Genomic DNA, 15059 nt, shown 5'->3' with positions numbered 1-15059 from the left:
CAAGGCTTTTGTTCAGTAAGGTATTTATTAAAATTTAGAGATGGTCCCATTATACAGCATATTCCTTGTCTGACCTTACATGTTATCCTGCTGTCTAGAATAATGGAACATTGTAAAATTGGTAAATCAGAATTCATTTCTGTTATGCAATATAACAGGAAACCAAATGAAAAGTGCAAAGAAAGTTTTATTTGTGTTCAGTAGACAATACAGAACATGAAAGATAATATAAAAGAGCTTAATATAGTCCGTAGGAAAGCTGCCATGAAGATGTTTATGTTATATTGGAAACAAATGTGATTGTATAGATTGTCGCAGGGTAAATGTCAGAAACCTTTGTCATTACACAAGATACCGTATATACTTGAGTATAAGCCGACCGGAATATAAGCCGAGGCCCCTAATTTCCCCCCAAAAACCCAGGAAAAGTTATTGATTTGACTATAAGCCTAGGGTTGGAAATACATCATCCCCCCATGTCATCATCCCCCCTGTCATCATCCAGCCCCCGGTCATTAACACCCTGTCATCATCACCCTGTCATTATCACCCCATCATCATCACCCTGTCATCATCACCCTGTCATCATCCCCCTCGTCATCATCCACCCCCCCTTCATCATCACCGCCTGTCAATCCCTTCATCAGTGGTCTTCAACCTGCGGACCTCCAGATGTTGCAAAACTACAACTCCCAGCATGCCCGGACAGCCATCGGCTGTTCGGGCATGCTGGGAGTTGTAGTTTTGAAACATCTGGAGGTCCGCAGGTTGAAGACCACTGCAGCCTTCATCATCATCCAGACCCCCCTTTAGTTTTCTACTCACCTCCCCTTGGTGGGAAGGAAGGGTGAGCTGGTCCGGGCCATCTATGCTGCAGGGACCGTCCGGTGGGGAGGGTTAGTCGTTCCAGGCTGTCCATTTTCACCGGGAGGCCCTCTTCTCCGGTCCGGTCCCGGTCCCGTACTAGTGACGTTGCCTTGGCGACGACGCACAGGGATGTCCCTGCGCATGAACGTCCCTGTGCGTCGTCGTCAAGGCAACGTCACTAGTCCGGGGCCGGGCCCGGAGCAGAGAGAAGAGGGCCTCCCGGTGAAAATAGACAGCCCGGAACGACTAATCCTCCCCACCGGACGGTCCCTGCAGCATAGATGGCCCGGACCAGCTCACCCTTCCTTCCCACCGAGGGGAGGTGAGTAGAAACCTAAAGGGGGGGTCTGGATGATGACGAAGGCCCGGCAGTGGTCTTCAACCTGCGGACCTCCAGATGTTTCAAAACTACAACTCCCAGCATGCCCGGGCAGCTGATGGCTATCCGGGCATGCTGGGAGTTGTAGTTTTGCAATATCTGGAGGTCCGCAGGTTGAAGACTACTAGAAGGGATTGACAGGCGGATAGTTCACTCGAATATTAGCCAAGGGGGGGTGTTTTCAGCACGAAAAATCGTGCTGAAAAACTCGGCTTATACTCAAGTATATACGGTAGTCATGTCTGGATGGGCTGAGTACACTGGGGTAAAAGACACTTTACTTAGACACTTTCTATTTTGGTTCATAAAGAGAGTTCTGTGGCAGGATCTGCCCTCCATGATGTCTGCATTATATTTTTATTTTCTTTCAAGAAGTATTTCTATAAAACATGGATATTATCAGAGGTGCGTTAGGAAACTCCAGGGCCACAGTACAGATGCTGTAACAGGGCTCCCCAATTACCAAGTGCTATTTATAATACTGATGTAAAAAAATGTATAAAAGATGTTTAATAGCTTCTTGATCTACCAATAACTATCTCATGCTGCAGCGTGTGGTGTGCCTGCTCCTGTTCCCTGCACACCACATTGCTGGCATACAGTATTTAACTCATCCTTTGGATGCTGCATGCACTTTCACAAGATGCCGATTATAGGGTGTGTGTGATCTAGTGTTGGTAAGTTCTATCTATATTATAGGCTTTACATTAGATAGATCTGGAAGCAGTGCAAGGTGGTTTATTTCTTGTTATATTGTGGATAACATATATAATAAAATGTGGATAAACCATTAAAATGACAGAAGGTACTTCCGCACCAGGGCCTGGCAGTGACTGCTACCTCTACACCCCCTATGGGGACAGTGACACTTGTGTTTATTATATAACAATCCTGATGACAGCTTTCCTTCAATTAATTTAAGGTGGAATGATTGCAATAAAATGCACTCTGGTTGTACGCTAACATATGAAACATGCTTCAAGATAGCTGGCAGATTGTTCTATCCAATAAACATGCAAATGATACAATGAGGATATACGGTAAGCAAACAGATTTGCAGTGCATCCCAAACACACTGGGGGAAAAAGTCACAAGTTTTGCTGTACGCACTATTTGCACAAACAATTGTGACTTTGCTTCTCACCACTTGACAAAACGTCAAGAAAAGTAGGCAGGGCAAACTGAAAGGGTATAGGGCCACCAATGGTCTGAGATTTTGTATTATGACAGCAGTTACCACCAATTATAGCACAACTCTATGCCTGTTTATAGCAGTCATTAGAACAGCCCAAGATGTGCCAAGTTTATTAAGAGTTGTGCACCTCTTACGTTTCGTGCATCTTACTCCAACTCACATCAATTTAAGACTGGTGAATGAAAGGCAAGTCCTGCTAATAGTACAGTGTAGAAACGTAATAAGCATGCTATCATAACAATGCATGGGGTGCAGTTATAACTTGAGAGAAAAAAGCAGGTTGCTTTGCAGTATGGTTCATCTTACGTCTATTACAAGCCTACAAAGCCTGTATTCATTTATATTTATAATTTTGTGTAATTGTATGTAAGTGAATGTTCTTTATGTCTCAGGTTATGTCAATCACAATCATTCCACCTTATTAAGAGGGCATTAGTAATAGATTAAAGTCATTTAAAAGTAAAACATTCTTACCCGGTTTCCCTTCTCACCAGGTGGTCCCTGCAAAAACAAGTATTTAGATTTCCACTGATATACAAACAATGTCAGTTCTTTTTAACATTTTTGACACAAATTCTTAGAACTTTCTCACCTAAGAAACATAAATAAATCATCAATATACCCGTTCACCATACAAGCTGGAAACTGGACCTTGAGTCTGCTGTAGATCACTTACATGTTGTAAGCTATACTACTACATATTATCTTACAAATTAAAGGAGTAGTCCAGTGGTGAACAACTTATCCCCTATCCTAAGGATAGGGGATAAGTTGCAGATCGCGGGGGTCCGACTGCTGGGGCCCCCCGCGATCTTCTGTACGGGGCCCCGACAGCCCGTGGGAAGGGGGCGTGTCGACCTCCGCACAAAGCGGCGGCTGACACGCCCCCTCAATACAACTCTATGGCAGACCCGAAGCGCTGCCTTCGGCAATCTCCGGCTCTGCCATTTAGATGTATTGAGGGGGCGTGTCGGCCGCCGCTTCGTGCGGGGGTCGACACCCGCTATCTTGTCGGGGAGCCTGGCCCCTGTACAGAGAGATCGCAGGGGGCCCCAGCGGTCGGACCCCCCGCAATCTCAAACTTATCCCCTATCCTTAGGATAGGGGATACATTTTTCACCACTGGACTACCCCTTTAAGGGATTTTTTTTTCTTAAATGGTTAAAAGTAAGGCTCTGACCCCACTTAAATGTTATACCAATGGGATATCTTATCAAGCTGCTGACACTAGGTCGCCTAAGGTTTAATTCACACTCTAAAAAAAAGGCTACAGAGACGGACTGTAAACAAGAAAACATTTATGTAATCCATACATATATATCCTTCTGACGAATACGTACAGGTGGCCCCACTGGTCCAGTTGGTCCTGCAACACCAGGATCTCCTTTATTGCCCTGTAAAACCATGTTATGAAAAATTTTTTACTATCAAAAAATAATATAAATACAGCTGCCCTGATATAATCCTCCTACATTCCTACAATGGAACAATTGAATAATTGTAACCAGATTAAAATGTTTGCATTGGTATAAGTAAGATAGCTGGGTGGATGCTAAATGCATCATTAGTTGGGTGGACTAGATAGCAAAGTCTGTAGATCAGATTTTATTTGCCCAATAATTCTTGATGCCTTTATGTGTTTATAAGTGGCCTCAGTGGTGTGAACTGCAGCCTGTTAAGGGTCCTGATATTGTGGTAAATTTAAGTAATAAAAATAAAGCCCTTGACTGAAAACCCTCAAATTTTGATTTTATGGCTTATGATTTCTTTCTCTTCACTTTCTAAGACCCATCATTTTTTAAAATTTTTCCACTGACAGCGAGTTTAAAAAAATAAATAAAAAAATAAAAAACCTGTTCATTGCCATGTTCTGACCCCCATAAAATGTTTTTATCTTTCCACCTAGGGATCTTTATGATGGCTCATTTTTTGTGCAATGAGCTGTGGTTTTTAGCGGTTTTGTGTAGTTCTGAACTTTTGATCACTTTTTCTTAAATGTATTCTCGGATGTGATGTGCGTTGCCCAATAGCCAATTTGTACTAGTCTATATATTTTGGCAATTTATCAAGACATTGTAATTTAGTGGAGAGGGGGAGTGGGATTAGTACAGGGATTAGTAATCTTATTCTTTTTTTTACACTTATTTGGCCCCTCTTGGTAGCCAATTTTAACCCCTTAAGGACCAAGTCCATTTTGACCTTATGGACCAGGCCAATTTTATTTTTGCGTTTTCGTTTTTTCCTCCTCGCCTTCTATAATCCATAACTCTTTCATATTTCCATCTACAGACCCATAAAAGGGCTTGTCTTTTGCATGACCAATTGTACTTTGTAATGAAACCCCTCATTTTACCCAAAAATGTATGGCGAACCCAAAGGATAATTTTTTTAGGGAGGAAATTTAAATGAAAACCACAATTTTGCACACTTTGGAGGGTTTCGTTTTCACACTGTACACTTTACGGTAAAAAATGACATTTGTTCTTTATTCTGTGGGTCAATAAAATTAAAATGATACCTATGGCTAGATACTTTTCTATTTTTGTACCGCTTAAAAAAATCTCAAACTTTTTGTACAAAATCAGTAATATAAAATTGCCCTCTTTTAACTTTTTCATTTTTCTGTATATTTATCCTTTTTTGCACCATCATCTGTGCTTTTAATTGATAAAACATTTACATATATAAAACTTATAGATCACTTTTTATAAAAAAAATTAAACTAAAATGTGACAAAAAAGCTGCATTTTTGGAATTTTTTTTATTTTTTACGTTTACGCTGTTCACTGTACATCCCGTACAGTGAACGGCGTAGATGTTAAAAATTAAAACATTTCCAAAAATGCTGCTTTTTTGTCACATTTTATTTAAAAAAAATATATAAAAAGTGATCTAAAAGTTTATATTTTGATAGCTCAGACATTTACACAAGAGGCGATCGTTTACAAAAATTTGTTTACCCTTTTTTGGGGGGAAATGGGAAAAAGGAACGATTTTCGTTTTTATTGGGGGAGGGGATTTTTCACTTTTTTTTTATTTTTAAATTTTTCAACTTTTTTTCAACTTTTTATGTCCCCATGGGGCACTATCAATAGCAATCAGTTGATTGCTAATACTGTTCAGTGCTATGCATAGGGCATAGCACTGATCAGTGTTATCGGCTATCTCAGCAAGCTCAGACCAGAGCAGAAGATGCCGGGAGACGGCCAGAGGCAGGTGAGGGGACCTCCAGCTGCCATTACAGATGATCGGATCCCCGCGGCAGAGCTGCGGGCGATCCGATCATCTATTTTAACATGCGCATTGCCGCAAATGCAGTGATCTGTATTGATCACGGCATCTGAGGGGTTAATGGCGGACGTCCACGCAATCGCAGATGTCGGCCATTACCGGTGGGTCCCCAGCTTCTGATAGCAGCCGGGACCTGCAGAGTATGATGCGAGCACCGCTCCAATGCCATGTCAGTATAGGCAGATGTCACCTGCTATCAGGCATCTGTCGGTTATGGGGCAGACCCAAGTCCCAAGCCCGCGCCATACTCCATTATCCGCCCCTTGACAAACATGTATGTCATGGATCAGGAAGGGATTAAAGGTAATCTGACAGCAGGGTTGCCCACACTAACCTACTGGTACTGATTAATAGTGCTGGTGGTGTTGGTCACACTTTTACTGCCCTGTTTAGGAGATATGGACAAAAATAAGAATATGCAAATGAGTATATTTGGTGCATGGGGTGTTATTCCCAAGTGCCTAAGTGCTCTGCTATGCCTACCCAGCATGTCCAGTAAGAACACCCCTTATTAAAAAAAAATGCATAAGCTCCCTCAGTATTGACATAGCTGCTCTGTGCTGTAAAATCTTACTGTGCAAGCTACATAACTGCTAAGGGAGTTTGTGTATATTTATTAGGGGCTGTGTTACATAGGAACATAGAATGTGTCGGTAGATAAGAACCATTTGGCCAATCTAGTCTGCCAAAAATTCTAAATACTGTCAATAGTTTTTGTCCCTACCTTATATGAAGGATAGCCTTATGCCTATCCCATGCATTCTTTCTCCCCACTGTATTTGCAGACACCACTTCTGCAGGAAGGTTATTCCATGCATCCACTATTCTCTCAGTAAAGTAATACTTCCTGTTATCACTGTAAAAAAGCTTTGCCCTCTAATTTAAAACTATGTCCCCTTGTGGTAGTTTTTCTTGTATTAAATATGCTCTCCTCCTTTACCAAGTTGATTCCTTTTATGTATTTAAAAGTTTCTATCATATCCCCTTTGTCCCCTGCTGTCAGATAACTTTAACTGAAGGAAAAGTAGACACACCTGTAGTTGGTATCACAAGCTAAACCAAATTGTATGGGAGTTGAAGTAAAATGCTTTATTTCCAACTTCAGAGGAAAAGCAGACAGCAAAAGTGCAGTTTGAGTGCTGCAGTAAAGCAGGATATGTGTGGACCAGATATTCTGTCTCATGAGAACTGGCATCCATAAGGAACATGAGTATCGTATCTATTACTACAAATATCTCTATGTGCTTTAAAAACCACAAAAACTTTTATAAACTTCTCACTAGGTGGTAAAACACTTCTTCAGTGCTTCAGCTAAATTTTTGAAATATTAGCTTATCATGCTGGCAATGCAACTGTTATTTTGGATCGATCACACCTGGAGGCTTTACCTTAAACTAAGCAATATTGGGAGGACATCTGCTCCGAAATATCAAACATCTGCCCAATTAAATCACCTTACTCCCGTATTATCAGGCAGCTAATGGAACTAATCCCTGTCCACTGAAAACAGATTTACTAATCCCTGTCCACTGAAAACAATCCCACTCACACCACCCCTCTCCACCAAGTTACAATGGCTTGATACGTATGCCAAAATATATAGACTAGCACAAATTGGCCATTGGACAATGCACATTTATCCAAATATTTAAAAAAAATTGTAACTTTTGGAGACACCAACTAAAAGAAACCAAGTAAAAGACCCCAAATAAGGTTCTCGTATCTTTTATCTATTTCCCGCTCACAATCCTCACTGTGTACTGTTACATTCCCGTATTTTTTGTGTCCTTACTTTCCCTAACTTTGCAGTACTTTAATATTACCTTAATAGTATGTTTTTTCTTTTCATAAGACTTTACAGTGATACTATAACTCTTAATTCTGTGCACTGTAACTCTTCATTCCTATATCCATAACCTGTGGGTCTTTTGACGCACTTTGTCGAGTTGTCTGTTAGTATTTCTCCATTTAATATTTTTTTTAAACAAAACATAACACCTCTATCAATGTTAAATTTGCCACTAGAGAATAGATGGGGCTACAAAACTAGGGCCAGTGTCCTGTGAGACTACCAGGTTGTTTTATTTTAAAGCTAAACAGAAGTCAGTTCTCTTAGATTTGTGTAAGAAAGTGATGGGAGTCCTTTTCAACTCTACATTTCAAATATTTTTCAGCACCTTCTAGCTTCACATCCTAGATATGTATTTTATTATCAACATTAAAATATGTTTACCCTTTCTCCTTTTGGTCCTGCTGGTCCTGGAACACCAATTGGTCCGGGGGTTCCCTATTACACAAAGAAAAATGACTTATTATCATGTTGTCGTCATTTAGGTCTTGGCAGTTGGGAAACAAGCAAGTAGAAGCAAGGTCCATTTCGGCAGGCAATCTTAAGTTATCTTCGGCTGGTTACAATTTTCAGCACTGAGTCTAAGCGACTTTTAAAAAACTCCAAAGAAAGTCTATACAAGTGAGACTTAACATATCAGCATTTCACCTAAATATATCATGATGACCGTTACATATACGTCTGTACTGTCATCCTAACTCAAAGCTGAAAATAGTAACTTCATGAAGACATTTAGGTTTAGTTACATATTTAAGCATTGTCACTTATACAAATAAAATAAATAATGAAAAAAAAAGGGAAAGGGATTTGCATCATTTCAAGAAGATAGCTTAGCATGCAATTTATTTATCACCATGCTGCAGAAATGGATGCATTCGTACAGATCGAAAGGTCAGGCCACATAGTTTGGTTTTCACTTTCCACAATGATTCCCCTCATACTAAAGACACTTAAGATACCAATCCATGGTCAAAACTTAATATTGCCAGATAGAGCTTTTTTTTTTTTTTTTATTCAGTTGCCATCTCAAACCCTCAGCACAAGACACTAATTCCTAAAACCATTTTACCATATTGGAAATATTAGTCAAAACATTAGAAACAACTTGGTCCAGTGAATAAAATGAAACAATTGTCAAGAACGACAACACTGCGTCAAATTGTGTTACAACTGTAATTTATGACAATGGTGGGATACGATCCCACACCCCCGAAGAGACTGGAGCCTTAATCCAGCGCCTTAGACCGCACGGCCACACTACCACATGGGCAACCCACTGTTGCCACACACCCCACAATTGTAATTTAAACACCTTAACACAACTATTCTTTTCCATACTGGGTTTCATACAAGTCACCTTTTTCAAAATAGATATTACCTATAGGACACAGTATCATTGGGGCATCTAATGTTAAATGTGCCTCAGTTTTCCCACCAGAACACAGCTTTCTCTAATATGTCCTAAATACAAACAGGGGATACAGCCAAATGTAAAAGATAAGTGAAGGCCTGTTCCTGTTCCAAATCATTTATTTATTTAAAGATAACTGGGAAAGGATATGTGCTAAGGTTTGTATAGAATGAGGTGCATGGAAGTATAGTAAAAGTTTTTATATTAATTCAACAATTTCAGGTTAAGACTAGTTATAAATGGACATAATAAGCTATAACTGCCACTTTTTTTACTGATAGTTAAAACTATCTTTCATATAATTACTTTTATTGCAATTGGCCAGGAGTGGCCATTTAAAGGCTATGAACACCTTTGAATGCACATTTTTATTGCAAGAAATACTTTTATTATATGTCTTTATTAAAAATTATGCTTAGATTCTGTTCTACAGTCTACATGTTTTTACATTAAATTTAGTCTGCTGCGTCTCATTCAGAGTAAAATCTGCCAAAAGTGCAGTCTGATCATCTGATCTTTGATCTGGTCATAATTCAACTTAGAAGATCATTCAGGAAAGGGAAGATGCTGGAGACCAAGTCATCAAGCATATCCTCTCATGGATTTCATTTTGAATGAAACAGAGTAGCCTGCAATGTATGTGGATATGTGAAGGCTGCATGAGAAAACCTGAGCAATATTTTTAAAGGATATGAATATCTTTCAGAAGCATTTTTGTGGGATATCCATGCTGAAAATTTTAATAAAACTGATCAAAATACTATGTGTGCAATAACAAAAAATGTTATTGAAAGGTTTCCGTAGCCTTTAAATGATTGTTTAAATAAGAGTTAAAAGGGGTACTCCGGTGGAATTTTTTTTTTAAATCAACTGGTGCCAGAAAGTTAAATAGACTTGTATATTACTTCTATTAAAAAATCTTTACCCTTCCAGTACTTATTAGCAGCTGTATGCTACAGAGGAAATTATTTTCTTTTTGAATTTCTTTTTTGTCTTGTATACAGTGCTCTCTGCTGACACATGACGCCTGTATCAGGAACTGTCCAGAGCAGGAGAAAATCCCCATAGCAAACCTATGCTGCTCTGGACAGTTCCTGGCACGGACAGAGGTGTCAGCAGAGAGCACTGTGGACAAGACAAACAAATGAAATAAAAATACAAAAATGAGTTTCCTCTGTAGCATACAGATGCTAAGTACTGAAAGGATTGAGATTTATTAATAGAAGTAAATTACAAATCTGTTTAGCATTCTGGCACCAGTTCATTAAAAAAAAAAAAAAAAAAAAGTTTTCCACCGGAATACACCCTTTAAGGATTATCATGAATAATATTGATTTAACATTCTTTATCTTATTGGGAAATCTGAGTCCACACCAATAAGTGCTCTATTAAAATAAGGTTGTCGACAAATACCTGCTTTCCAGATTCATGGGGAATATAACAGCAAGTAGCTAAGAAATATCCAAAAATAATTCTATATTTCTGTGAGACTTCACAATAGACAGCTTCAGATTGTACTTCTGATTATTAATATTTTCATGTCAAAACCATACTTGGATCCATTTGCTTGCTAATATATCAAATGGTATGTATGTTTCAATGCTTAAAGGGAGCCTGTCACATTAAACATGTAGTCTGATCGATGAACAGCAAGTTATGGAGCAATAGGAGCTGAGCCGATTGATATATATGAATAAGCTTTTGTAAAATCAGTAATTTTCTTTTCATTTTATTTCCAATCATTCTGAGTTTAGGAGTAAACTCAGAATCCAGTGGGTAGTTCTACTTATTGATCAACAGCTGACACTATATGGACATGTATACAGGGAAGACTGTCAATCACTGATAAGACCACCCACTTGACTCATAAGCCCAAACATGAGTATAAAGGTTTTGATAAATCTTAGTATACGTTTATTATAAAAACTGCTCAGCTGCTCGTGCTTTATAACTGTGTTTATCATGCCAGGTTCCCTTTGAGGGGAATATTCTACAGATTTTAAGGAAACTTCTAGAAACCTGTCACAAGAAAATGAAATGCAAATTATACTGAGTTTTTATGTTGCTTGTAGGTTGGGGGGAGCCATATGATAGTGAAGAGGCTGCATTTAAGAGCAGATGGGGCAAGGCAAGGTGAAAGGAAAGGTAGGTTAGTTTAATGGAGTTAGGACTCACCGGTGGACCAATTCTGCCGTCTAAACCTGAGGCACCCTGGACAGCAGGGCAGAATGTAAATGTACATGGAATGGGCAGGAGAATGAAGAGGAAAACAACCAGGGAGGGGAAAGTGAGTGAAGCAGCAACTGAAAACATACATACACTTATATTCCCTTAAGGGACAACAAAGGACACAGGTTATAAGTGATGCGTGTTGTTACAGCACATAGACATCTTATAGTTTTACTATATACAATTATACTGTACCATCACATCTTCAATAAATAAGTAAGGATGTGGTACATTTTCAAGCATCTTTGCATTTGGCCTGTGTAGAACCTTTTTGTAAATGGGTAAACAATCTAGTAAAGTAACTTAGTATATAGTATACCAGGACTATTATTTAACTTTTTCCCCCATATACCTTCAAAGTTTCCAAGGTACTCTAGCAACTTAACACCACAGGCAACCCAACACAGCTGCATGCTACTGGATTGTATAAGGAAGTTTGACACAACAATACTCCCCACTTTGATATAACTCATTCATCTGCAGGTATTAAAGCATTACCATACAGACTTCCTGCTGGTAATACTGAGAACACTCCTTTTTGCTGCTCCCAGTTGCATTTGGACCAAAAAGCAAAGGAAATTTGTCTGTGAGGGCAGGAAATTATGTCAGAAATAGTGGAATCATTTTGGTCCATATGCATCAATTTTTTTATAGCCTGTGATGTTAAGGACTTACTGTATGGTATGCAGAGTACTTTGGAAACACGATTAATGGGGTAATATGTTTTACTGGAGCTTCAAATTAAGCTATTAAAGTCCAATGGGTGTTGGACACTTTCATCTGAAATGTTAATAAAAATAATGGTTAAACCTAAATACATATAAAGTCTCCAAAGTAATAAAGAGAGAAACAAAGTAGCAAACTCTTACTTTGGATCTCTTACATAATTCAGTTTTGTAGAAGTTTTTCTGTACAGTTTTAAACCAGGTGTGGATCTTATAAATTAGTTAATATAAAGAACAGATGCTACTTCTGTGCTTTTTGAATCCATTCCTTGGGTGGAGTGGAAATTAATAGAAGAATAGAAGAAGCATCTGTTCTTCATATTATCGAATTCATAAGATCCACACCTGGTTTTGGCAAAACTGTAGCAAAACAAAACCATGTAAGAGCAGCCTTACCGTTCTATAACAGTTTATTTGTAAACAATCTAAAACAGTTGAGTTCATTAAAATAAGGTTCCCCAATCTTATTTGTGTACCCCCAGTGACAGAAAACACCCTCATCCACAGTAAAACCTGAAGAATCTCACAGGGGCTAAACCTGAAGTGATTTGGAAGCCTTACACTAGAAAATGATGGTGGTCTCAAATGCTGGAAACCCCACCAATAACAACTTTCTCATTTGTAATATATGGTATGTTGGCTTAACACAGTTCAGGGAATTTGAACAGAATTCATCATGTGATTAATGATCAGTGGGGGTCCAACTGCTGGGCCCCCTACCAATCACGAAAACAGAGGTCAATGGTCCCCCAAGTGAATTAAGCAGCAGTGTGTACCACTGTTCCATTCTTTCTCTCTGGGACTTACAAATATTGCCAATATTGTTTTAATACTATGGCAACTATTTAGAAGCAGACAAGCCAAGGGAATGAAGGACATAAAATGTTCATCTATAAGGGGGAAAAAAAGAAAAAAATTCCACCAGGATTATTATATTTAGTGAAAAAAAGCATGTGGATGGCATGCCATATAACCATAATGCGAAGTTAGAGGTTAAACCACAACAATTTCTCTGTACTAAATCATGCTTAATACTAGCATAATACATTGTCACACTCAAAAAGTCAAACTCTGTTTCTCTCCTTTAGAGTAGAAGTGGATTTGTAAGCATTAAAACACTGGGGTATGGAAAAAAGGAAGAACACAAAGAATGCTATATCATAAAAGGTACCCCAATGTTCTGGCTTATTTTGGACAAAAACGTTTACCTTTAAGGGATAGGTAATAAATGTGTGAGGGTTGTTCTGAGGGTCCCACCACCAGAACCTCCTGCTGATCATAATCACAGGAGTTCCCAAGACCCTCTTGTGAATAAAGTCAAAGTGTACGTGATGATAAAGCATTTCGGCTGTACAACTCCTTAAAAGCCAAATATAACTTAATATGTGGCCACCAATGGGCAGAGTCAATAGGCAAAATGTTCCCTTTAGGCTCCTTAGATGTAAACACAGCATTGGGCATAGGGGCAGGTAGCAATCTATTAATCAAATATCATAATGGAATCTGCTAGTACACATGGAACTGGTAGATGCATCCAAATGCCTTTGGCTAAGGCTTAAACACAAATTCATGCATATCATATTTACTTACTGGTAAACCCAAAGGTCCTTTGTCTCCTTTCTCTCCCTGGCTGCCCTTCTCCCCTTTCATACCACTTTCTCCTGCTTCACCCTGCAGATAACAGAATTGTATGAGAGCAGACCAAGGCTTTTTTTTTTTGTCAATACAAGAAATGAGCAGTAATCTTGCAAAATGCAAATGAAGTGATAATATGCATCAGATAAATAAATATTTTTACTATAAATAATTGTTTATGATCACACTTATGTTACATCTATGTAATGTGTTAGAGTCAACAGATAACAATCTATCTGGGTTACATTCACGGCAGATACCACAAAGTTACAATGACACAGTTACAACAGTCACCATACACATTTCTAAAGCTTTTTGTGCAACAAACTGCAAATACTCATTTAACCTTTCAGTTTAAGTTTGCACTTAAAGGGGTACTCTGCCCCTAGACATCTTATTCCCTATCTAAAGGATAGGGGATAAGATGTCTGATTACGGGGGTCCCGCAGCTGGGGACCCCTGCAATCTCTCCTGCAGCACCCCCGTTCATGATGTCACGCCCCGCCCGCTCAATGCAGCCTATCCCATATGCTTCCATTGAGGCGATGTCATGAGAGGGTGGAGCCGTGACATCACGATACCCTGGCCCTTGTATTTCCTGTCATGAGCCACAGATCGATCTTCGCTCCCTGCAGCTCATAAACGGGGGTGCTGCAGGAGAGATCACAGGGGTCCCCAGTGGCGGCACCCTTGCAATCAGACATCTTATCCCCTATCCTTTAGATAGGGGATAAGATGTCTACGGGCGGAGTACCCCTTTAAGTGCAGACTTAAACTGAAAGGTTAAATGAGTATTTGCAATTTGTTGCACAGAAAGCTCTAGAAATGTGTATGGTGACTGTTCTAACTGTGTTATTGTAACTTTGTGGTATCTGCCGCAAATTTAACCCAGATAGATTGCTCTCTGTTGCCTCTTGACTACCGTGGTTGACTACGGTTTTAGGTCCGGTAGAATAAGGGGATAAATGAGCCGACCGTTTCACTCAGGTCGGCTTATTGAAATTAATTACATACGGGACCGCATACGGCAGGGATACGGGAGCGCAAGTTTTTAGCTACCCCCCAGCCGTATGCGGTCCCGTATAGGGAAAAACGTGATGTGAACCCAGCCTTATACTGCTTATGAGACTCTAGCTCTCAGAAGGTGTACTGAGGTACACAGGTTATGCAATAAAAATATTTGGCAAGTTGAAAAATGTCAACGTTTTAAAATATACTGCTAGGATATATCCAAAATCTAGAAATATAAAACTTAAGACAGTAGGAGTGGAACTAGGTGGTTCAGGTTAGGGTAAGATATATATGTATATATATATATATATATATATATATATATATATATATATATTTGTTTGTGTTAGTATCTGTTTACAAAGGTCTGTATGAAAGAAATCTAAAAATAAAAAACAATAGAAATATTACTAAAGCTCTAATACAACTATATGTTTAACACCTTATGGACACATCCCATTTTGGCG

At 39.1% G+C, this 15059-nt stretch overlaps 1 protein-coding gene across 1 annotated transcript in view; it reads right to left on the bottom strand.

Moving 5' to 3' along the window:
- Positions 1–15059, bottom strand: part of LOC130282440 (collagen alpha-1(XIII) chain-like) — a 191643-nt gene that overhangs the window by 14668 nt on the left and 161916 nt on the right. Inside the window, exons 30-33 of the mRNA XM_056530694.1 lie at positions 13537–13617; positions 7966–8019; positions 3782–3835; positions 2916–2942 (exon numbers count right to left, since the gene is read on the bottom strand). Coding sequence (XP_056386669.1) covers positions 2916–2942; positions 3782–3835; positions 7966–8019; positions 13537–13617 — 216 coding nt within the window. The remainder of the gene's footprint in view (positions 1–2915; positions 2943–3781; positions 3836–7965; positions 8020–13536; positions 13618–15059) is intronic.

Source organism: Hyla sarda, chromosome 7 (assembly GCF_029499605.1).
Source record: "Hyla sarda isolate aHylSar1 chromosome 7, aHylSar1.hap1, whole genome shotgun sequence".
NCBI lineage: Eukaryota > Metazoa > Chordata > Amphibia > Anura > Hylidae > Hyla > Hyla sarda.
The sequence above is the reverse complement of the archived record's forward strand: the minus strand, read 5'-3'. Positions and strand labels throughout refer to the sequence as shown.